Source organism: Camponotus vicinus, unplaced genomic scaffold (genome assembly GCF_025532165.1).
Source record: "Camponotus vicinus isolate PSW18456_S1 unplaced genomic scaffold, iyCamVici1.0 SCAF_10, whole genome shotgun sequence".
NCBI classification, from domain to species: domain Eukaryota; kingdom Metazoa; phylum Arthropoda; class Insecta; order Hymenoptera; family Formicidae; genus Camponotus; species Camponotus vicinus.
In genome coordinates this window covers 17,823,959-17,849,328 of record NW_028141946.1, presented here as the reverse complement: position 1 = coordinate 17,849,328, position 25,370 = coordinate 17,823,959, and the positions used below count along the sequence as shown (strand labels likewise).

The 25,370-nt window shown below is 40.5% G+C and overlaps 3 protein-coding genes across 10 annotated transcripts in view; 2 read left to right on the top strand and 1 right to left on the bottom strand.

Annotated features, from left to right (window-relative positions):
* The window catches only part of Fas2 (neural cell adhesion molecule fasciclin 2), a 181,181-nt gene extending 160,384 nt beyond the window's left edge, over positions 1-20,797 (top strand). Inside the window, exons 7-11 of one of the 5 annotated variants that reach the window (XM_083080785.1) lie at positions 132-584; positions 11,983-12,114; positions 13,119-13,188; positions 13,742-13,867; positions 16,567-20,797. In XM_083080785.1, coding sequence (XP_082936911.1) covers positions 132-584; positions 11,983-12,114; positions 13,119-13,188; positions 13,742-13,867; positions 16,567-16,708 — 923 coding nt within the window. In that variant the 3' untranslated portion in view covers positions 16,709-20,797. Of the gene's footprint in view, positions 1-131; positions 585-1,474; positions 3,961-11,982; positions 12,115-13,118; positions 13,189-13,741; positions 13,868-16,566 lie in introns of those variants that run through there. The other 4 variants (XM_083080782.1, XM_083080783.1, XM_083080784.1 and 1 more) reach the window with 4 other exon arrangements.
* On the bottom strand, positions 20,474-23,350 carry Glcat-i (Glucuronyltransferase I). The gene is made up of 4 exons (XM_083080790.1): positions 23,188-23,350; positions 21,698-22,224; positions 21,086-21,382; positions 20,474-21,007 (listed from the first exon to the last, which is right to left on the bottom strand). Exons 1-4 carry the CDS (start codon positions 23,312-23,314, stop codon positions 20,909-20,911), a joined length of 1,050 nt encoding a protein of 349 aa, XP_082936916.1. The 5' UTR covers positions 23,315-23,350; the 3' UTR covers positions 20,474-20,908.
* Positions 23,351-24,304: 954 nt separating this feature from the next.
* Positions 24,305-25,370, top strand: part of LOC145961155 (protein FAM135A) — a 33,478-nt gene continuing 32,412 nt past the window's right edge. For 3 of the 4 annotated variants that reach the window (XM_083081054.1, XM_083081055.1, XM_083081053.1), the window contains exon 1: positions 24,306-25,084. The gene's annotated coding sequence lies outside the window, so the exon portion shown is untranslated. Of the gene's footprint in view, positions 25,085-25,370 lie in introns of all 4 variants that reach the window. The other variant, XM_083081051.1, reaches the window with a different exon arrangement.

Sequence of the window (25,370 nt, the reverse complement as noted above, 5' to 3'; positions counted from 1 at the left end):
AATGAAAGAGAAAAATAAGACGAAACAATGTTTAAAATTAATGGCAATTTATGTGTTAAATAGTTGCTTTAAATTGAAAGCAGTTTCTCTTGAAATATATATAAAACTGAAAGCAATGTCTCGTACTTTAGGTTCCATCTACGTCGTCGAGGGCTTGAAGCCGTTGACGACTTACGAGTTTCGCTTCGCGGCGAGGAACGACGTCGGTCTGAGTAACTGGGGCACCAACCTCGAAGAGACCACACCTGGCAGGACAGCGCCGAACCAGCCCAAGATCTTGACTACGCCTGGCTCCGAGTACGAGCAGTCGGCGTTCAATAACCAGTACGAACTCAGCTGGCTGACGCCACCCGACAACGGCGAGCCCATCGACATGTATCTGATCAAGTACTGCCAAACAAGACGGGTCGCAGGCGAATGGGAGGTGTCGGACAACACCTGCGTGGAGATCAAGTCCCAGCAGGGTAGGACGAGGCAGTTTCTGAAGGGCTTGAGCTCCGATACCTTTTACAGGGTCGAGCTGCAGGCTCACAACATTATGGGCTACAGCACAGCTGGAGTCGCCAAGTTCAGGACGGCCAGAGGTAAGTCCGCGACCTTCGCCAATTGAACTCTCGATGTTCCTTCGATCCAACGTAATTACTGCCATGACGTATCTATATTTCTCTTAATAATTTCCACTCGAGATATATAATTCCCTTTTTGAGATATATACATATATATATGTGCACGAAGCTACTGCACCGAATGATATTTTTTTCTTCGCGATCTTTAAATCGTTTGTCAGTTTGTCGTCCCTATTTTTGTTTGTTCGAAAAAAAGAGGGGAAAGGGTAATTTGAGGTCTCTCCTTTCCTCGCCTAAGATGTTTTTCATCTTCAGTTAAACTTTTTATTCTTTTCTCCAGTAATTTTAATTGGTTCTTTGTCGATGGCGAAACGATCTTGTTATCGCCAGAAAGGCCTGAATGATTTTGTTCGCTCGCTCTTTTATCCCCCCAAAAATATCTATCATTATTTTATAGAAATTTTTTTCGAAGGTAAAAATAATTCTTTATTTTTTTTTTTTCGTTACAAAACGCACGTCTTACATAGGAATAAATCATTTTTATATTAATACTTGAAACATCAATTTCGATAGATAGTGTGTTATACTTTTGCACGTTACAATCTTTATCTCCTTTGTACGCAAAAAGTGGAATGTTATTTCTGCGAGAGTAGCAAACCCACGTGGCCATTCTGACGTTAATCAAGGTTATAGGATTTGAAGAAGTCCTCAAATCCCTTGAACCTTCACGCAAGACATCAATTAGCTAAAAGCTACCCAACGACCATCGGTGGGTTTCATAGAGATGTTAGAAATTTTTTTTTTCCTTTTTTTCTTTTTTTCTTTTTTTTTTAACGCCATGACGAAACTCTCTCTCGACTGGAAGACGGGGAAGATTTTTTTTACACAGAGCCTTTTTATCCATTCAGAATCTGCGGGCATCACTGTGGACTACACAGTAATATCTGCTGCTGGTGATACTCGCAAGATCGCCGTGGCCGCCATTACCGCAGCAGTAATTCTCCTATCTCTAGCCATTTAGAGTCGCCGTAAGGAATATTTGCTCCTCGCGCGCTAATCCTCGTGAGAACCGTCTTGAACGCACGCGTGAACGAAGGCGAGGCGAATTCGTCGACAGTACAAGCGAGAGACACCACGATGGATGAGAAAGAGAGATATACGCACGTTCTATTAATATAGCATACAATATCAAGCATTCGTGATTTCCTTGCGAATCTCTTGTTTCGTTCGAATCTGATGGAATCTGACGAGCCAACGCGAATCTCGAGGAGATATTTAGCGCGAGACACGACGACCAAAGTTAATCGCGCGACATTTATACACACACATACACGCAATTGTGTCGTTCATTTACATCCATTTAGCGTTTAACGGAGGATCGCCAACAACGAAGAGCTGAGGGGGCAAAAAATCGACTCACATTCCGAGGTAGCGTTTAAGTAGGGTTTTATATAAGAAGACAGAAGCGCGCGTGTGTGCGAGAGAAGGAGACCCACGAAGCGAAGCGTATATTTATGCTGATTATTTGTTAAATGCGCTCATTGTGTCTAGTTTAAACGTACTGGTAGGTTTTCTTCCTCGTCGTTTTTCCTTTCCGGATATTTGAGCCTTTAGGCTGTACACCCTTTTGGTGACTCTTGTAAGTGACGGATGCGCTCAGCTGTTCGTCGTGGTGCGAGGGAACTCAGGTGACCAAAACGATAACGTATATATTGTATCTCAGTTGTAATGTCTCGTCTTGTGCACAAACGCGTTATAATTTCTATTTTTGTTAATTAAACATTCAGATTTACCTTTTCCTTTAAACGCGGAGAGTTGAGGTATTTATAAGTCACTGACGATGTTCCAACCGTCAGATTCTTGCAATTTACAAACTTTTGTATGTGGTGTTATATTATAGCGATAATTAAAAAAAGAATGTGCTTCCTTACATATATATATACGTACGTCGGTTCGATGCGTGAACGATTTATATCGAATGGATGTCTGGCTTTATACGAGCGTGAGACTACGAGGCAGCGAGACAGGTGTATAAGGGTGCTACTGCCCTCGATTGTCAACTATTCGCGCAAAGCTCGGCGACGAGAGTGGAAAAGTCGATATTAAAAGGCGAGCAGCCGCGATGAAAATCGCGGCGACTCGTAAATCACGCACGCGAAATGCAATACTCGTCTCGAATGCCTGCAATCGGAGCACCAGAACCGTTTACCGAGTTTGCATCAATTAATATGTACGTCGGGGAACTTTGTTTCACGTGTCTTTTTGGCGATCTGATTTTTTTTCCTCGAAGAGGAAGTCGATAATGAACGTTTTAAAGAGACGATAAGGGGAACGCGACGCAGAAGGAAGAGAGAGAGAGGGGGACAATAGAGCGATTAAGGAAACTCGAGTACTTGGACTACTTGGCCGATCCATCATGGGGCTGTCGGGGGGAAAAAGAGATTAATCGAGTTATAAAATGCATAAGAAACGCGATAAGAACTAGGTACGGTCCTTTACATGATAGTGGGAGGGGATGGAGGGCAGGAAAAAATCCGTTTTTATCGAAGAATACCTGTCGACGAGGCGGGAAATCTCTCTCCCGCTCGAGTCGACGACGCTCTCGTGACTCGCATCCGTGCGACATTCTTTCGCGGGCCAAAGGATCTCACGTGAACGAGCGAAATCCCTCCTCGCACAAGGGAGGATCCGGGAACCTTAATTCTAGAACCCGACTCTATCCGACTTGTCGGCGCGATCATAGATTCCAAGTAGTAGAAATCTTTGACATTTTGCGAAGCTAAAGTTTGTTTGCATTTTTCACACGAAATTGTTTGAACTGTACGCTATATTTTGGAGAAATTTTTTTTTTATTTTAGAAATATAAATTTTTTAAAAATATTTCTATATATTCTATTTTAAAAATATTATTTTATATCGAAATTATACAAAGTATTATAACAGCTGATTAGCGTATATCTGGGCTGTTTGACATGTATGGAAAAATTAAATACGTTCTTATGAAAAATGTTTTTTTTTATTTTACTCAAAGTAAAATTTCATTGCAAACAATTAATTATATAAAGATTCTCAGAGTGGAAGCGCGTTCTCGACTTGACGAGGTCGAGTTCTAGGATTAATCGCGCGGCAAAATTTGAGAGAGTCCGCACGAACGACGACTCACACGACTGGCACAGACTGGCTCTAATTAAAATTCTTTCAGTTGGATTGATTTCAGTGTGATTGCATATGATTTTTCTCTCCTCTCTTGCCTTTGATTTTTTGTAATTTTTACTTTTCTGAGAAAGCTCGTGCAGTCATTAGTTTCGCTTGACTAGTTTTTCAGATACGTGTTTAGTGTGCGCATGATCTGTGTGTTGCGATATATCATTACGATTATACGATTCTCTTATTACATTTACATTATAATTATCAATTTATTATTATCATTATTATTATTATTATTATTATTACCGTAGTTTTCTCTTACGTATTTTACATAACCGCCGCTACCGACAATAGCCGCAATTTACCGCCTAATTATTATCATTAGAAGCCACTGTCGTGATTAATTACTAATCTCTCGGGCGAGATGAGAACAGGAATCGAGAGCGATCTAATTCCGACGAGTTCAATTTTCAATGAGACACCAAAATGTCATTTTCGAGTAAAACTGGAGCAGAGTTAAATAAGGATAGCTCATTTATAAATAAAGCATTAAGTGTCCTGTAGTGTATATTTTTTTTTCTCCAAATTACAGGATTATAAAAAATGATTAACAACCTCATAGCTTAATTATTGCAATATTTTTTCCACTTGTTTTTTGTTACTGTAATTATTCCGATCGATGAGCCTGACGTTAAAGTATCGCTGGCTGGCCGTATCCTGTCGGGAATTGAACTCGGCGGAATTATGCAGTCTCGATCCCTGGATAAAGAGACTACAAAAGGAGCGCGGTTCGATCTCGAAGGCCTGGTCGTATCCGGGCGGTCGTCTCTTACCTCAAGTGCCTGTAAACACACGCGTACAATACGCATACACGTACACACGCACACACACACAGACGCATACGTTGACCCTGAGGCTCCCTGAGGCTCGCGCGAAAAACACCGACGATCGATCTCGATGTGACGAGGTCTTCGACCCGTGTATCTTCTCTCACTCTCTTGTCCCTTTTACTGTCTGTTCGCAAATGCCTGGGTTCCTAGATATTAGCCCACAACGCATGGCATGCGCTTTATTATCGTTACCATCCCCTTATCTCATCCCCTCCCCTCCCCTCCTCTCCCTGTTTTATTCTCTTTTTTTTTCTTAGCAATGCGCCGAGTTCCATTCGGCGGTGTTCCCGATCCGCGTGCGACATGTTCCCCGGCCTCGAGTTCGCGAATTCCACGGATACGAGGAACGGTGCGTCGGATTTTTGTGACGGATTTTTCTCCAGGATTTCTCCGCGATCGATTTTTCGCAGCGAAGAGAATTTTAAAAAATTGCCGTTTCTGAAAAATCCTGCAAATTGCACAAAATTGATTGAGCTCCGAGAGAGACAGCCATTTTGTACCGTTTATTTTGAGCAGATTCGATTTTAATCGAGAGATCTTATTTCGACATATTCAAAACATTAGAAAATTAAATTTGCGCTAATGAAAAGTCGATCCCGCATAAATTTGCTCGTCAAAATTCTGTCATGAAAATTTGACGCGACGAAAATGGACGATGGACCATAATAACATAGGCGAATATGTTAGCGTAAGAATAATCCGATCTATATTAATCATCAGTTGTAGCGAATAACATCACCTGATCGGTATTATTGTCGATGAACCGAGATACCCATTGACGTTCGCAGCGAGCTTGTACCAAGATTGAAGCGCACGTGGCCTTACTATGAATATTTGCGTATTTGCAGCTTAGCAAACATCAATTAGATACCTTGAGGGTATCCAGACTGCCCAATAAAGATCTTCGGAAGAAGAAAGATACGTCCAAGAAATGCGAATCTATCACGTTGGCAGTTGAATCTCTTCTTGTTCGACTCCTTATCTTTCCAAGATAAGTAGTATAAACTCGTATATTGATCAATCTAGCTTCAGGGTATCGACGTGTACGTATCGATAACGCGAAAGCCGATATGTACTGAGACTTCAGCCATGATTAGATACCACGTGATAGATGAACCACGACTAAGCACCTCTTTACTTGCGTTTAATCCCATCAGGTTCAGTCGAATCGGAAAAATCTCGACTAGTCTCACGATCAGTTTACGGGAAAACGACAGTCGCGTGCAAACGCCATGAGAACAATCTATCTCTTAACTTTGGAAATACCGAGACGAATGAAAGGAGGCTTTTGATGCCTTTGGGTTCGCGGTGAAGGACGATGGGCGCGGGTGGAAGGCTTTAAAATCGTTGAAACAACGTCGACAATGAACGGCAGTGGGAGAAGAAGGGGAGGACAAGGCGAGAATGGGATAGTTGCCGAAACGAGTCCTCTCCTCGACGAGTTCTCTTCTATTCCCGGCCGCCAGGAAAACGCGCTCTCGTAACCGGCCAACGGAAATTCACACTTTGTCTCGCTAAAAGGATCCGTGGAATTGCAATAGCCAAGTGAACTATATGCCATCGATTTAGCACGTCGAGCCCCGACAAAGAGAGAGAGACTCGGGTCTCCTCCGTCATTTCGCTTTGCGAACGGAATCGCGCGCAATTCGGCCCGAGTCTAATCTACTTTTCTCGTTTCCCGGGGATGGGAACGGCTGTAAAGTCGTTTACCGCGTATTTGCCTGAAAGTGCGAATTACATCGACATGGATCTTGTACGCGGAATTTTTCACGCTGTCCAGAAACGTATTTCTTTTCCCGTCAATGCACACTTTTTCACCTTTCCCATGATTGGGTATCTTTATATTCAGGTACCTTTTGCGCGATTTCGACACATTGACAACTTTTTTAGACCGGCTGTTGGCTTCGAACATTTCTTCCCATTAGGGGGTCTCCGGATACAAGGGCCCTTTGTGTTTCGGGCGGAGAACATTAGCGTACAAATCTTCAACATTCAAATCGCTCCCCGGGATACCCGGATATCCGTTTGTTGACAGAAAATCATTTGTAACGGATATCCGAATATACAGGGTGTATCAGAGCGACCGTAACAGCAGTTTTTTGAGGAACCTAAGCATTTTAGAGAAAAATGTTTCATACAAAAGTTGTAGGGCTTAAAATAACCTATTTAATGATCATATCAGTTTGACTTTGAATAGCACCGTCAAGGTCACATAAAAAATACTTTGAATTTTTTAAATGAGACACCCTATATGCTTTTGCATATTCTTGCAGCTCATCTCGAGAGCTTTCCAAAACACTATAACAAAGTATTTTTTCATCGAGTACTTTTCGAGTTACGAGGCTTAAAGTAATATCTTAATTTTACATAAACCATAAAATATCTAGTAAAATATTCATTTTTCGATTATCTTACCTTATTACTTTTATGTACAAAATAATGAGAGTAATCAATTGGTGTAAAGAAAACATAGTTGTTTTTAAGAAAAAATATGTAATTGTTAATTGCAAATTACATATTTTTTCTTCGAAACAATTATGTGTTTTCTTTACATCAATTGATTCCTCTCATTATTTTGTACATAAAAGTATTAAGGTAAGATAATCGAAAAATGAGTATTTTACTAGATATTTTATGGTTTATGTAAAATTAAGATATTACTTTAAGCCTCATAACTCGAAAAGTACTCGATGAAAAAATACTTTGTTATAGTGTTTTGGAAAACTCTCGAGATGAGCTGCAAGAATATGCAATAAAAAATGGGGGTTTCTATTTAAAAAATTCAAAGTATTTTTTATGTGACCTTGACGGTGCTATTCAAAGTCAAACTGATATGATCATTAAATAGGTTATTTTAAGCCCTACAACCTTTGTATGAAACATTTTTCTCTAAAATGCTTAGGTTCCTCAAAAAACTGCTGTTACGGTCGCTCTGATACACCCTGTATTCTTCGCAAGATCGTTGGAAATTAGATGATGAAATTTAGCGAGTTGGCGAGAGATTCGAAAATACGAATCCTTTATACACGTATGCGGCACATGTGTCGAAAGGATACGGAAGCGAACGGGGCTGTATTAAACGCCAAAAGCGCTCAGAACGGCAGAATAGGTATACAATCTGTACAAATGGCTTTCTGCGCGATTGTTCGACGCGTGTGTTCGCGATTCGCGCCTAGGGGACGGGGGGAACTAATTACGAGAGCATGAGAGTTTGTTCTCCCTCCCCCTTTCTCTTTCCGGAAAGAGGAGATTCAAACGGAAGACGATCCTCGGGCGAGGATCGATCGACAATCCCTCTCGACTCTCGCGAACTGGGATTCACCTCTCGTGCCGGCTTTGTTTCGTACTCGAGGATCGATCCCTCGCGCAAACTACTCCCCCCCCTCCCCACCCTCGATATAAATTGCGAGCGTATAAATGCTCCATTCGCGATTCCCGACGAGGACGACGACTCATTGTTCCACGCGAGTGTTTGCTTTCACCCCCGAGTCGTCATCGGCTCGAGGACGCGATTCCGCGATGAACGCGAAAGGGGAAAATCAATTAGCGGGGGACGCGGGATTATTCCGACCGACTCGCCTCGAGTGGCAATGGTTGTACGATCAGGTGGTTGTACGATCATCCCCGGGATTTTGTTCTCTCGGGAGAAGAAACCTAGTAGCCTCGTCGATCTTCTGATAATTTCGTCGACAATTGATTGTCTTTTTCCGATAATTTTAAAGAATAAAAATCTCACTCAATTTTCCAACTGTCAAAATTTTTTTTTTCACCATGTCAAGAGTAGAACCGCCGCCGCTCCCTCGAGAGATGCCGAAATAATAGGCGCCGGGTATACACGTAATCTCGACGTGTCTATGTTGGAGCAAGAAATTTCCCAGCAGCAGCTGGAGTGTTTCTCGTTACGGAGATAATCTCCCCGCGCGCGTGCAAATGGATCGCTCGAGAGGAGAGCCCTGTGTTTGCGCTGGCTGATGCGCCGGGTCCATCCTCGAGTACCTCGCGACTTGGCGATAGAGACAAGGGAGCGCACAGAGGAGCCCCCGAATAGATTCGCGAGCGAATCGCGTTCGTGGAACCCTCTCGTGAAACCGGCCGCTTATAAATAGCATCCTCGCCCGCGTCGGAAGAGGATGATCGACGAGAATCGCAGAGAGAGAGATGGGGGCAAGCGCATGAGCGCGAGATCTATTTCCGATGGATGGTTTTCGCGCGCCGAAACGACTCTTCTCTAACTCTTCCATTGTTATCGAGATCGCTTTTTCCTCTGCAATTCGCATTCTTTCTCGTTGTACTCTAATTTCGCGGCAAATTGCATCTCCGCAATAGCTTCACGCGCACGTCGTAGATACTATTCGGCAATAGATGAAAATTCTTATTTCTTCTCACTCGAAAAAATACTTTGCTGACGCTGGATTTCTAGATTCGCGATAAAACCTATTTTTTCTATTAATTTGCTAGAACGTTACTTGTAACATGTTGGAGAGTAGTAGAATTTATAGCAAGAAATTTAAGAATTTAAATTAAATAATGTATATTAAATAAATTATATAATATTAATCTAACATTTATTTAATTTAAAAATTTAAAAATATTTCAATTTAAAAAATAATAATTTAGTTGGACGATTTGGTCAAGTTAACAACTTTTTTTCTCGGTATACAAAAAGATTTTCTTTGAAATTTCACTAGAGTTCAGATATAAATTCTATCTTTGTTATTTAAATTGATTAAGTGCAAAATATTTGTTAATTATTTATCTATCTCGGTTAATTCTTCGCAGCAATTCTTTGAGTGCTCAAAATTAAATTTGTCAATTCGCTCGCTGAATTTATTTTACTAGCCTCTCATAGAAAAAGAGAAGAGTTTGAGATATCGGAATAATAAAATATCGAAATTGTGGCCGAAAACTCGTGCTATTATCAGCTGATAAACAATATTCGAGAAAGCATTAGTCCAATTCTTTTCAGCTTGATTTCTCCACTTTGTTCACTAATGACAAATTTCAGACGTTGTTCAGCGCATTAAACAAAAACTACTTTCCTGAAAAAAAAGAAAAGAGAACGCTTAAAGCGTACGTAAAATAATATTGTCTTTTTTTTTATTTTTCTTTTATTTTTTTAATTTATCGATGCGTCTGTATTTTCTTTCATACTCGATGGCGGAGCGCACTTTCCGACGAAAGGGGGAAAAAATATGTATGTACGCACACATCGCGTGCACCGCGTATGGGGGAGGGTAATTTCAGGCTACGGAGGTCACGCACGTAGATTGCGCGATCGACGACGGGGATTAAAGAATGATCGCGCGCGACACGGAATTAGGCACGGACTGAAAATAAACCGGAATGCGAAATCGAATTTGCGTGAGCGCGACCGCCGCCACGTTTCCCGTTTGCTTTTACGAGACATTTCATGGTTACGAGTCCCATCGTTCTTTTCCTTTCTTTTTTTATTTTTTTTTATTTTTATTTTATTTTTATTTTATTTTTACTTTTTACTACGATATCGCCGACTCTCCGCCCGTAGCTTCCGAGGGTATGTTACAACACACCACACACACACACACACACACACACATTCAAATACACTTATTATACAATATACGCGACATGTATATGTACAAACGTATATATATATAAAAATATATATAGATAGATAGATAAACATTTACATACGTTTAAGGATATGTACTAGCCTAGTGCCTACTATGTTCGTATTTATGAGGAGGATAAAGCTCGTATAACTCGTTCTTTCCCTGTGCGACGCATTCAACATTGTAAATATAACGGAACGACGTAAAAAATATATGTGAGTGTTTAAGGAGAAAAGAAGAGATACGGATGAACGATCCGAGCCAGCGAGGAAGCCACCTTCAAATTGTCTCATTGTGTCAAAAAAAGAAAAAAATTGTCGATTTCGGAGACCTTCGAAGGGATCATCCTCCTCTCGAAACGAGGAGGGTCGATCGAGAACGAGAGAGAGAGAGAGAGAGAGATCCTTCTCGAGATCGCTCGCAATTTGAGGTGGTTTCTTTTTCGGCGGACTTGTTTATTTTTTCGCTCTTACATACATTTTTCACCGCCTCTCTTTACTTTACAATGATAATCCATAAAAAATAAACCACGGGAAGCGACGCGCGCCGCCGAAAACGGTAAATATCCCCTAAATAAAGTACAAGCAAGTGCAAGATGTGGCCGCTAACTAACGTAGTTGAGAGCTCTGTGGGAAATTGGCAGCAGGAACGAAAGGGAGAGAGAGGAAGAGACTCGAGTGACAGAGAGCGAATGTGTGCGTGCGTGTGCGTGTGCGTGGAACAAAATTAAATGAGGCACTCACGGAGGGGCTTTTTGTGTGGAGGTAGCACTTTTAGACTAGTGGCGCGTAGAGACTAACATACCGGGCGTGCGGAAAGTAGTGAATGAGCTTTTTCTCCCCCCTCCTCTCCCACCTCCCTCGAGCTTTTTAGCACGGCTCGCGTTGTGCGGTGTTCAAGGCGGGATTCCTCCGTCTCTTTCTGTCGCTCTGCGCTAATTATTGCGATCCATTAACTGGCGTGTAACACACATTTATATATGTAACACATACACACACACATGCACGCACACACACACATTCACTGGCACATTCATACGCTCTGTGTGTCTCTTTAACAATCGACAATCACCACTTGTATGTCTTGTATGCCGTTGTCGCCTTCTGGTTTTTGGTTTCCTTCTTTGATTTTGAAAGACGGATTTTTGCCGCATCTTCCCCCTCCCCTCACATACAACCTCCCCCGCCGAGATCGTGTTTCTTTTCAAGAGACTAAAATATCATTGTTCGTGGAACGTGTTTGGTGATGCGACACTCGTCATCTCTCTTTCGAGGTACCAATTATCTTAATTACTACATCAACGTGGCGCATCTTTTTTTTCTTTCCTCCGCGTATATTTGTACATTAAATTACACTTGTGTCGTCACGTGTCGTGTAAATATTATTTATACCGATATTAATCAATCACACGCGTGATAATGATCTCGTGTATTAATTAGACACTTGTCTCCTATCTCAATCGTTCATCTTGAGCAAACATAAAGTGTTTAGCGTCGACGACTCTCTCTCTTGCTCGATAACAATTTAATTGCTTTGATGAAGCCTCTATTGTGTCTTCCAGAAAAAAAAAAACATACCAGTACGTTTTCTCAAAGCACGTCCTCGTCTCGCTCTCTCGCAACCGGCGATGCTGATGAGAATTCACCGATCTCGGTCCGATTGTCAATCATCACCAGACATCGTCCCATGTCGCTTTTGCACTAACGGACTGCGATACATTATATTACATAAATATGCAAGCGCAAACGACGGATATGTTTGAGCGATCACGTTTTGTCGTCTTTCAAGGTACAGACACGAGCGTCCTGCAGCATCAGGGCCCGTTGCTGACGAGCGGTGCCGTGATCGGTATTGTCGTGGCGACGATATTCATCGTCTTCATCATCATCGATGCCATCTTCTGCTGCGTGCGCAAGACAGGTGAGCCGGCATTAAATCACTCGCCGAATAGATTCTCTCTCCCATTATGTATTATACAACGCGAACACACGTGTACGTGTATTTGACTCGTGTTGTCAATTATGTACGATCGTACCAATTATAGTCATTATTTTCGTCATTAATTATTTGCCGATCGCGCATTCAATTATGAAGCTTTGATATTGGTCATTATGATTAATAAATAAACGTCACTTTTGATGTCAATTGAATTGCATTCGGCAATTGATGAAGATAATGATGGAAATAATGTAGGGTGAACATTTCCAAGAGCGAATATCGAGATTCCGAATTTATTTCAGGGAAATTTGTACGGGATTTTTTTTTATCAAACGTAATAAAAATTTAAAAACGCGAGATTTTATTACCGAATATTATGAAAATTGTATAAATCGGGGTATAAGTCTATTAAAATCTTATAAAGAAATTCTCTGAAAATTTCTTAATCTTGCAGGTATTTTTTTCAAAATTCCAAAAAAAATGAGAATATTTTAAAAATCTTTTTGAATTTTATAAAATAAATTTTTTTATTGTATACTTTTCTAATGTTTTTTATTCATACGAAGGAAAAAACAGGACCAGTTTAATTTTTTATTAAAGAAAACTGAGTAATTTTTCTAAGATAAATGTTTTTCATTTGCATAACTTTTCATTTTTTTTGTCGCTAAAAATATTTATTGCATATTCAATATTTTAAGACATTGAATATCTTAAACAGAGACAGATATATATTTATAATCAATCTTAAACACACACACAATTTGCTCGATTTATTGATTAAATTATTTTAATTTATCAGAAAGAATTTTTTTCAAAATTGCAAAATTCTCAAAAAATTCCATGAGAATTCCACGGTTCCCGTATTTTTCCAAAGAGTAGACATCCTGTAAATCTACTAAAAATGAATTCAAAAAGCGATGTGTTCTTTAATTGACAATATTTTATAATACATATTTGCGTTTACTCTTCATATTTGTGCGTTACAGGAATCATTTACATTATATGCGAACGATCTCGGCGGAAACCAGTCGACGAGGAGGATGCAAAGCTCGGCAGGTGAGTCTCGTATCTCGAAAACCTACCGCTATTTGACATGTAAATGTATTTTACGAGATACTCTTTTTTGGATATATTTCTATATATATATTATATACATACAATCTACACACCGCATCTCGTTCATACCATTACATATGTACTCTACATTGTGCTTTGGCAAGTCTAGCGCTACTTAATCGCGTTATCGAAACTTTGCACCCGTCGTCGAACTTTGACACGTCGTTGACACATTTCGGGGCGTTTCTTTCTTACGTCACTCGTCGGGAGTTCGAGCATTATTCAGCCTCTCCCGAGTCCGAGATAACTCGATTATAGCTCGTCCGGAACTTGTGTCGCGTTCTCGAGATTCTTGCGCGAATTCTTGATCACATGTGCGTAGCTCGCGTGACTTGTCCTCGGGGATAGCAAGGGATATGGTGAACGGACGCGATGACGGTGGTAGAGGCGCGATATCGAAAACTATTCGAGAGAGTAGCCCGTCAGCTAGACAGAGCGAGACAGACACTTTAACTCCTCTCGTATTTCTCTCTTTTTCTTTTTTTATCGATAGTCTTTACGGTTGGCGGTTTCCATTGCCGTATTGCGACCAAAAAATGGCCAATGTCGCCGGGGTCACGGCCATCCAAGACTCGGGTAGTGGAAAAAGTACCATTAGATTGGTCAAACACACTGCCATGTAAGAGAGAAAACGATCTATAAGCGAAATCAGTAAGAAGCATGGCTCCTCACGAAGGGGCTCGACACGGCTTTCCACTTTGCATGAAGTTTTTTTTTCTTTTTTTCCACCTGCTTCTCTCTCTATCGTCTCTCTTTTTGACTTCCCGCAACGAGGATGGTTGCACGCTGTTGAATTCGCCCAGCGGCGCCCGGGGATGAGCGTCTCGTAAGGGAAGTCCCGATACGCATCAAGGGGAGTTCGATGAGCATGAGAGAAAATATCGGCTCGATTCGACGCATTCTTTGTGCCGCCAACCACTCTTCGTACTGCAACACGTTGATTTTTTTTTTTTTTGTTTTACACTTGCCTTGCGCCAGAGGCTGCGTGTTCGCTCGTGGCTACATCGGCGATGAAACGTTCTCTTTCTCTCTTTTTTCTTTTTTTTTCTGTTCAATTTTTACGTGGGATGGGTTGCGGATAATTTGGACGAGTTAGCAACCGGTCTAATGGGCTACGTGTTTTGTTGATCACTTTTTCGAGCGAAGTAAAAGCGCGTAAGAATAACTGCGCTAGAGAGGGAAAAATGGAAAGCTTATAAAAAAGTTGGAAAAAAAAATAACGTAAGCTCCGGATTATTTATTTTTGCGATATGGTAGAGATGGGAGTTTTTCAAGAGATGGAAAATCTTTGCCGCGACTCGTCCAGTTGCGATAAAAAAAAAAAAAAAAAAAATTCCGTTTTTAATTCACGTTTCACGAGCAAGTTTTTTGTTTCGCTTCGCTCGTAAATAAATTATCAAAAATGTGAGATTTAAATTTTAAATATATTCGACGAGATTTATATCCGGTGGGCGGATCATTTTGGCCGTCGAGCGGACGCGCGGTCTGACAGTTCTGTGTTGAATTTTGCGCCGGTACTCGCCTGAGCTTTGGCCATGCCGCATGCACGATACACTTCAAGTATGTAATGCTCACTTTTCTCATCCTTCAGTCTTTCTACAGTCCATTCCGTCACCGCACGGCAAGCACGCGAATCGCCTTCCCCGAGGTGTCGGTTCCGTACGTTCTTTACGAGACGCGAAACTTGACGAGTAAACGCTCGAGTCGCAAAATGACTCGGTGTGTCCTTGAACGAAATAGTGGTATAATTGGCGGAGGAAATTCTTTACATATTTATGCGTTATGCGTAAAAGAGAAGGTAAGAATGTGCGAGATTTCATGAAAATGACGGAAACACGTATATCACTATTTCGCTCAATTTGCTCGAATTATTTGAAATAATTTCGAAAAAAAATGAATCGTGCGTCTGGGATTTTACTCGATCGTGGCTTATGAATTTTATGTTTCCGAAAATGCGCGCAATTCATGTACAAAGCACGAGTTGTTAAAAAAAAATAATAGAAATAAGGTGTTGGAAAAAAATATTAATTCAGAAATTAAGAAATTAATTAAGATATTAATTAAGATATTAATTAAGAAAAGATATTAATTCAGAAATTAATTCATTTTAATAGAAACAAAATATTTAAAATTTGAAACATAATTACAATTGAAAACTATTATGAATTTATAAAAAATGTAGAGAGAAAATGCTCTTTTTTTCCCCTCATAAACGTCTCTTTTTTTTCATCTCTCGCGTGCTTTGTGTATGTTGACGCGCAAATGCAACTCTCGGAGTAAATATACCGTAATAAGCGCGGATTCTCCGGGATTTATCGAAAAAGATGACACATGTATGCAGGATGAGTCTGATAAAAAGTTTAGCACATTTTTCTCGAAAACGGTTAAAGATAGAGAAAGATACTTTTTATCAAAATTGTAGGACAAATAGAAACACATAGTAACCTTGAAGATATAGTTAATAATTTGGAAACTAAAGACATTCAAGGTTCCTCAAGATCATCATAATTAATAAAACTGCAGCTAAAATTATTAATCCATCTACAGGTGCTTCAACATGAGCTTTAGGTAATCATAAATGAAATAAAAAATAGGTATTTTAATTAAAAATGCTATAAATAAAATAAAATAATCAATTAATCTTAAATTCACATATTAATTATTTATCTTTAATAACTCCATTTCAAAAACTTAAATAACTTTATAATATAAGCTAATAAGGGTAAAGAAATAAATATTATATATATTAATAAATAAAATGAAGCCCTCAATCGTTCAAAATTATAGCCCCAATAAATAATTATAGTAAAAGTAAGAATTAAACTTACTTCAAAGATTAAATAAAATATCATTAAATTCCTAACTGAAAATAATATAATTAAACTAATATAATTAAAATAATATAATATAATTAAAATTAACACTATTATTATAAATATAATTAATTTAATCGTGCCCCTACTTGTCTTACAATTTTGATGAATGGAATGAATCTTCTCCCATCTTTGATCGTTTTGAAGAAAAAGGAACTTTTCATCAGACTCACCCTGTATATTATATACGCGCGTAGAGAGTCTCGCGCACCTGTTTTTCTCTCCGGAGCCTCTCGCTGCGACGTTTCTCTTACTTTGCGAGTGACAAGCATGCCTGACGTGTATATTCGATGTCGCACCACGCGCCGCATATATGGACATGCTCTCTTCTCTTCTTTTCTTTTCTTTTTTTTTTTTTTTTGTCGCCCGGTATTAGAAGTTAATCCGAACGTCCGACGAAAGTCGCGGTCGTCCGACAAATGTTGTACCCACGATGCTTTTCCAGAGACGAGAAGGAGCCGCTGAAGGAGGAGAAGAAGATCACGCCGATCATCGACTCCGGGTTGCGCCGGGAGACCTCCATCACCTTCGACGGCAAGAGGTCCATCTCCAAGACCGGCTTCGTCGGCAAGGACTCGGCCGTCTAGATATTCTTCCGGCGTACTAGATTGTAAATCCCCTTCCGGAAAGCGCAGCGCGGTTTCCGACTAAAGTGTTCTCGAAAAAAAAAAAAAATACAGAAAACTAAACAAAAAGGAAAACGTGCAGAGCGGATCGTCGTCGGTCGTTCGCGAGCCCGCTTGCAAAAAGACGACGAGGGTTTCAGCGAGTCGCTCGCCCGGAATTTTGCCCGATCCAGGGGTGGGGGAGGGTCTCTCTCTCTCTCTCACCCCCGGTTGCGCTTTCTGCTTTTCGCGATTTCACGGTCGCAGCCCGACCCGCCTCTCCTTCTCCCCTCTCGACGCCTCTTACCTCGTGTACCGCCTGTTCCTACAACACCCTCGTGGATCCCTCTCGGAAGCGCTTCCCGCATTATTGGCGAACTTGCCCTCCGCCGGACACTTTGTCGCAAAGTTCCCGCCGCGCGTCTAATTTCGAAGGCAGGCCAATAAGAGGGAGAGAGGGCGAGCCTTGGAAAATCTGACATTTCGAGCCGTTGAACAAAATTCCCTTTAGGATTTTAATCGCAATTATAATTAATTACTATAATTAATTAATCATCGCAAAAATAATATTGAAAGACGAGAGAATTTTGAACTTGAAACTTGGCCCATAATCTTCGCTGATGAATGTCAGGTGTTTGAAAGGTTTGCCCCTCCCGTGAATATAAAAAACAGTCTGTTTTACCCCGTCGGTGTACTCGCCGAAGCAAGGAAGGAGCACAGATAATCGATAGCTTACGAAGACGAAAAGTGCAAAGTGAACAAGATGTACTCGGTAGTGATTGTTTTTTAGGAGGAAGCTGTGAACATAATTGTAAACTTAGCAAGGAAACGAGGAGTAGGTAGATCGCTTGCGCGAGAAGAAGAAGACGGCAAGAGGAATGTACAAAACAGATAAGAAAAGAGAAAATAATTCGTCGTGAAATTGATAGAGGCCGATTTAGTGATGAACGCTTCGAGGCACCTTTTAGATTGTCACAGTCTAGTACGCTGGATAGTATCGTCCCTTTGTAGCGTGCGACTTCACGAAGAAAGTCGTACTCTGTTGCGCTTAAAAGAGATGGAGGAAGGACACTCCATTCGGAAAGAAAATATTACATTTAAGGAGTATAGAATAACAACAGTTAGCTCTGCGAAATATCAGGCAACTTCGATTGTTTCATCGCTATTGAAAGAATCTTTTCTTTTTTATTCTTTAAATATTATCGTTAACTTAGTCGAAAGTTACGAGAAGTTTGTTCCGCAGTCATGCAAGAATTTAAGGGAATGTAAATGTGTCCAGTAGTGTTGAAAGAATCGAGGTATCCTTGGGCAGGGAACTGGAGAAAATGGAGAGTCAGATTTATAGTCGTCAACTTTCATCAATCTTTTTTTTTTCAAAATTAATAACAAAGTATGTTGAATCTTCGAGGGCCATCTCCTTTCGCCAATCATCGCATTTATTTCGGGCGACTTTCAAGTTCTTAAACATTGGAAACTTGGCCGAAATAAAAAGGGTCACTCTCCATTTTCAGACGAGCTATCTTGAAGAGAAGATGAGCGTTGCTCTTGTATATCCCGCAAGCGTCAACAGAGAAACACTTCCTGTCTCTCCCCTTTCTTAAACGAAGATGTGCTCGATTTTGCGGCAACCTTCGACAACTGTACATAAGCCTCTTGAACAATCTATTATCTATCTCTCTTCCCTCTCGCTCATACCTCATTCCGTGTCTTTCGATTAGCTTTCAAAGCTCTGCACACTATTGTCCGACATCTCGGACTCCGCGATCGTAACGTTGCAAATCCTTTGCATGTTCTTTTTTTTTTATCCCTTTTTAATCCAAAGACTGATTCTTTTATACGCCAAATCGATGGAATGTTGTTCAAACAGCTCAAGATAAATATCAATTTTCTCCCCATTTCACTCTATTTAATATCGTTATGCGCGTGTGTTCTTGTTGAGTCTTACAATGTGTATGTGTCCGCTATAGTTATGAGTGAATTCCTACTTAAATCTCGCATATCCCCGTCATTCGTGCATTTAATCGCGATTGTATTCGTATATTTACGTCTTTTACTCTGAGTGAGAAGAGCTCTCAATATTCATTTTTTTGTTTAATCGTGATAATTTAAAATATATGTTTTTTGTGACGTTATAGTTACCTTGCGACGTACGCAAGAATGGCCCACTTTTCATTCTTAAATGTCTCTTGCTTTTTTTACTTCCTTTCTCCTTTTTTTCTTCCTCTTTTCTTCCTCTTTTTTTTTCTTCCTCTTATTGTTTAGAAAATTCCTGTTTTTTTTTTTATTATTAAGATAGAAAGATATCTTTATTATATAAAATTGACGCGACGCCATGAAATGAGTAGGATAAATGATTGGGCGGTTCTTGCGACACTAGACTTGTATTGCAGAAGTCAATATGATTATCGTGTTGCGATTATTCGAATTCATAATAGGAAGCCGAAACGTATTAAACAATCGAATTATGATGGACTTCTGACGCGGAGATCTCGATGTATTTACCTTGACATTAAAAAAAAAGTCTCTCTGAATATGTATGTATAGTTTAATCAAAATGCAGATGGCATTTACCAAGTGACAGATATGAAAGCTTGCCAGTCGGATTTTCTCGGTCAGTCATCCGAATGCGAGAATGAATATCGGAAAAGCTGCCATATATACAATTAATTATATCCGATTATAACGAGTAAAGGAACAAAAAAAAGTTACACTCTCTTATCGTAATATCTAAGATGGCTTTTGCAGAAAGAAACGCAGTTAAAAATGTGATAAGTTTTTGTAAATGCTTGTAAACGTTTTCCCTTAAAACTGTAAGAAGTATAAATCTTAAGAGAGAGTCTTGGTAGTAGGTTTAGATAATATGTGCGCGAGCATGGAAAGCGCGTTTCTCTCGCGAAAAAAGTGGACGCTGATGGGGATAGATTTATCCGAGAAATAAAAAAAAAACGCGCTCCATCGGATCACTATGTACGTTCAAGTGCAATGAACTTTACCGAATTTCGACATTTTTTACCACTCTGCGAATTTTAATGGAAGATTTTAGCAATGCTGGTTAGCATCAAGTGTAAGATATTCTCCAACTCTTCCTAAAATTAGAAAGGAATTATGTTATTGAAATTAAACTCAACTACATTAGTTATGTTCGTCATCTAAAGTGCAATTTTACATTGCACTTTCATGCAGAATCTAATGTAAAGCAAAGAGTGCATTTCTGTCATTAGCATATTGCATCTTGTACGTCTAAAATTGATACGTTGCCTCATGTACGCGAACACGCTTTCCGTGCGAGTAGCTTTTTTTACATAAGACAGAATTTGCCAAATACCATAGTACTTATTAGCACGTAAGAGTCAATGAATACATATATAAAAATATATATATTATACATGAGAATGATATATATGTATATGGAAGAAGAAATGAGAGCCGCAGGATACATTCGCGCGGCACTTTGCATCGGCGAGCGAGACGCATCACCGTTTCTAGCACACCTAGCTATTTTGTATCCGTTGCCAAAAGTCGTAATCCTTAATAAATAGCTTCCCACAAAAAGTATTACTGCGCATCTTCCAATCTGGAGATTATTACGAGTATTATATTAAAGTTTCGTAGATGTAAGGCGTATTTTTTATGTATGCTTTTTCTGTACGCGCGACGAGAAATCACGTGCTCTCGAATAAAAAGTGAAAAAAAAAGATGTTTTCAAGGTCAAAAGAAGCTGGATGGTTAAATGGAAACCTGAGCCTCTCTCGTTTTCCTCAAAAATTTTATTACACAATAATCAATAAATAGTTTTTATAAAATGACGGACGCGTTATAACGAGATTGGGCAATCGTCTGACAATGAATGACAAAAAGTTGTTGACCCATCCTAATGAAATAACGACAATATCATGGTAGCGGTGTGCAAATTTGTAATTGAAAAAGCACACCCTATCACATGATTCTTTGAAATTCAGCTGTTGGAATTATTGGTACATTTCTTTATCTTCCCTATTATGTTCATACGACTACCAAGCGGCTATACAGTATGGCACTGTATTATTCTATATGTATACATATATAATAATATAAGAGGCCCATAAAAAGAGTACGAAATTTATTCTACCGTAAGATCGATGTCAACGAATTTATTGTATAATATCTATTAGATTATCGCTGCCATAGAATTGGCCGACCTCTTCATACTTCGATGCCGATGTTAGAACGTTTGCCCTTTTTAATTAACATCTGCTCGACGTTTAATTGCGGTTGTTCCGTTCGCGTGTGCCACACATATACCTGAAATACGCAAAATGCAAAGTTTATCGCACGAAAATTTTGAAAAAAAAAATGTTGAAAAGACGGATGGATCGATACTTTTGTGCAACAGTCCGCCAATGGCTCCAATTGATCCCTCGTGACTATCTGCCTGAGTATCTCGCTCTCTTGATAACCACCTTGTACGTCGTATGAGAACCACGCGTCTTTGTGCTTGAGCAACAGCTCGAGATTGATGGCGAAACCCGCCATGTCGAGTGGAAACGGTCGATCCGGTTTCCACGCCGCATTAAAACTGAGTACTTGTTTAGTAGCGTTATCACAAATAGGTTTCTCCACCATTAAACCGCCAACTAAACCGACCGGCCACACACCGACTCTTTGTATTTTCTCCATCTGAAAACAACAATTACATCTAAATTGTGTTATAAAAAGTATGATGTGTGGTACATTCAATTGAAACTAAAATCATTTATTCTATAAAGGTCTCGGTCTACGTTCCAGTTGAACGTATCTAATATATACCTAATAGTGCTAGATCACAAAGACTTCTAGGATGTTTTAACTATTAATTTAATGTTTGCTCTCTATATATTTAAAAAAAATGTGACAAATTGGAATCGTTGCGAAAAAAGAAATGATTACAACACAACAACTGTAGCGACAAGACCCTGAAGGAAATTATCAGTTTCCAGAGCGAACTGCCTTTACCTCGCGGAAAAGCTTGATGGAATAAGTATTGTCATCATCGGCAAAATAAACGACACCCCTGTCGGACGTCCTAAGATTCTCCCTGAGCCATCTTAGCGCCGCGTTTCGTTGCTCGACCCCGCGCGGCTTCTTCCAGTTGGGGTCGTTCCTGCCCAGCTTATAATTCGGCGGGGTAGCCGCCGACAGATGGGTGTAGATGAGGCCACTGGTCTCCAGAAACCGGGTGACCAGGGCAGTTTTCTGCGGCGCGTCCTCCACGAGGATCCAGTGGACGTTGGGCACGTGGAGGAAGGTCTGCGCCAGTCGAGTGAGCTCGGCTTTCTGCACAGGTCTGGCGAACGTGGGCGTGATGACGTATATGACTGGCCGATTATCGTCTCCTCGTCCGCGGACGTTCTCGACGAAGAGGCCGTGCGCCTCCAGCCTCTTCAGCAAGCTGTACGTCAGACCCTGCATATCCCGCAGATCCGCAATCACCGGCTCCAACTGGGATCTTATCTCTTCCCATTTCTTGTGTTCTTGATAATCTAGAAATTAATCGATATTACATTAGATTCATGTATTTGTGATGGATCGAGTCACGCTTGGATTCGCTGGAGATTTGATTCCCGGCTAAAGTATAATACATTACATCACGTAGAAATAATGGTATGCGCAGAGAAGAGAAGAGGTAGCGACAAGATGAAGCGTGTGATATAAATAGCCAAGGCTTCGAAACAGCGTAATAAACTACGAAAGTACGCTGTTCGCAATCTCTACAGATGCTGCGTAATTTGCATAGAAATTGCTCGACTATCCTTTCGTTTTTCCTCATCCCTGTTTTTGAATAGAAACTTTATTCAGCGGGGAATTAGAGTTGTAATTCTGAACACGCTATATAGCATCTTGAAAATTCCAATACCCCCCTCCCCCCAAAAAGAATATTCATACAATATTTTTTTTCTTACATCTCGTCTTACAAATTATAATAATTTACTCTCATATCAGTAAGACATATACATGTAAATTTATAAATTTATTATTATTTATAAGGAAATATTAAAATAGAAATATCCATTTTCTCAAAAATATTAATACATATTAATAATTATATTTATTTTATTATATATATTATTAATAATATTAATTATTATAATTTAAGAGAATTTTCTCTTAAAATTCTTATTAATTAAATTATATTATTATAGAAATAATTAATTATTATTAATATAATATTTAGTAATTAAATTAATTATAATAGAATAATTTTTCTTCTAAAAACAGTTTTACTTGATTCTCCCAAAGCTTAGTTAATTTACACTGTGCACAGAAGTTTATTCAAACGAAGGAAAATAAATAAACAATCAAAATCAGTTTTGAATCGCGCGCCCTCTGTTCTGTCAAACGCACGACGCATGCATCTTTCTACGCGCGTGCAGACAGTATCGAGGCATGACGTGCCTCGTGGCACAAAAATGTGACGATAGAAGCGAAACTAGATGAGCACTCACATACGATACTTTGGAACGCGATGACATTTAGCAGAAACAGTATCACGAAAGCCCTGTTGCAGCGAAATCCGCCCCACATATTGGCTTTCGTGCTGGATTTCTCGGTGAGAAACGCACCCTCGGTCATTGTTGTCGCGCCATGACACTGTTCTGCCTGACCGACCGATCAAGTGTCAACACCACAAGATTGTTAAACAGTAGAGGGTCTGCTCAGATGACTCAGGTCTGGGCACTCATTGTGTATAGAGTTCAATGAATATGTCAAAGTTCAATTACTTTATCAAGATGCCGATTCACTCGATTTCAATGATCGAATTGGTCGCGATCAAATGAGATAATTTAATTTAACACAATTTAAATGTTAATGTCTTGTTATAAGAGTAAAATAATAATAATAATCTTTTATTATATTAAAAATGATAAATATGATAGATGTTTTTTAACATATTTACATAATCCTGATATCATTATTGTTTGCCTTGTTTTTTGAATTAATTGACGTAGTATATTTATTTAATTTTTACAATGTTAAATTTAGTCTGTATTATTAGACAACGCTAATCGTACCATGAAAAGATATAAAAACTGCATAGTTTATATTTCTTTGTAATAATAGTAGGTAACTACATTATCGACATTTTAAGAAAATTATTTACTAATTTTTAATATATCTATTAATTTCTTTTACTTAGATATAAGAATCCGTAAAATTTTTCAAATTTATTTATTGTAAATTTGCGAGAGAATTAATATTTATGTAATTTTAATGCTTTTTATTAATTTAATTGTACATGTACTGCATAATTTTACTTTACTTTTCAGTTACGCAAAATTTCGAATTTTCACGTAGAGTGAAAAATTTCAATTTTTTTGGTAAATTTTTGAGATTGTTGATCCCCTAACAATCTTCTTTTTCGCACGCGAAGAAAAAAACTATAGCTTTCCATAGCGAGATAAAAAAAGGGAAAGACATTCAACAATCATCCCCTTGGCTTAGTGTGCCCGCGCGACCCCAGATGGCGCCAGGGGTGCTCGCACCCCCGCGCGCGCGCGCGCGCCGAGGGCGCGTGCCACGGTCACGCTCTCTCTAGGACAGTCGGCGACCAGTCAGCAACGGGTCGACGGGGGGATAGCGTGGGTAGGGAGCGCTGGAGGGGGATGGCTGGTGGTTTCGGAGTAGCGAGGGTTACCAGCCACACCGGCCACTGCGACGGCCGCGGCGGAACGAACGCGGCGCACTTTCTTCCGTTCCGCTCCATCCGCTCCGCTGGCGCGCGCGCACGATGTGAGGACGCGAGAGGAAGGCCCTGTCACTCGGCGATCAACACCGCGAGATCCGGCGCGGCTGCGATTAATTGTTAACGGGGGTGAGTCGATAGCTCCCGCTTCTCGCGACGGGGAAAGAGGGGGTTGGTAGGGCGGAAGAGGAAAAGAGAGAGAGAGAGAGAGAGAGCTCACGTGACACGTGGGGGGGTGCGAACTGTCAGACAGTAGTACATCGAGCGTCTGCTACTACTGCCGTAGTTGCTTGTTGTGACTGTGGCAGCGACGGCGGCGACGAGGACGACGGCGGTGGTGGCGGCGGCGGTTGATGGTGGAAGTGGTTGTGGTGGTGACGACGACGACGACGAGGACGACGGCAGTGCTGCTGCTGCTGCTGCTGTTTGGAGTACCGTTCCCTGCGAGAGGGAAGGAAAGTGGTCCTCGAGGTTACGAGGCCAGGGGAGAAAGTGGGTGTTGCCGGAGCGGCGGCGGCGACGGAAGTCCGGGGTGCTTCCCGTAGAAAGGAGGCAGAGGCAAAAGGGAAGGCCGAGGGCGACCGGAAGGATGCCCGTCGAGCCTCGAGTCGGCATCGGCCTGTCGCTGCCCACCTTCTTGGCCCGTCACTTCGCGCCTCGTGAGTAATCGCACCCTAGAATCCTCTCTTCCGCTTTCTTCTCGGCTCTGCGCGAGTGTCACGCTCCTCCTCCACCCTGTACATTAGGCAGGGTTTAATCGGAGGCGAATCGTCGCTCGTGTACGCGAGGTAGACGATCTTTTCAGATTCCGGGGTGACAATCTCTGCTCACGAATTGTCCCTCGAACATCGTCATCATTCTAGTTTAAGGGAATGATAAATATTTACAATTACGAATGTCCACGAGGTGTCTTGGTCAACGCAAGAAATCATCTTGAATATTATC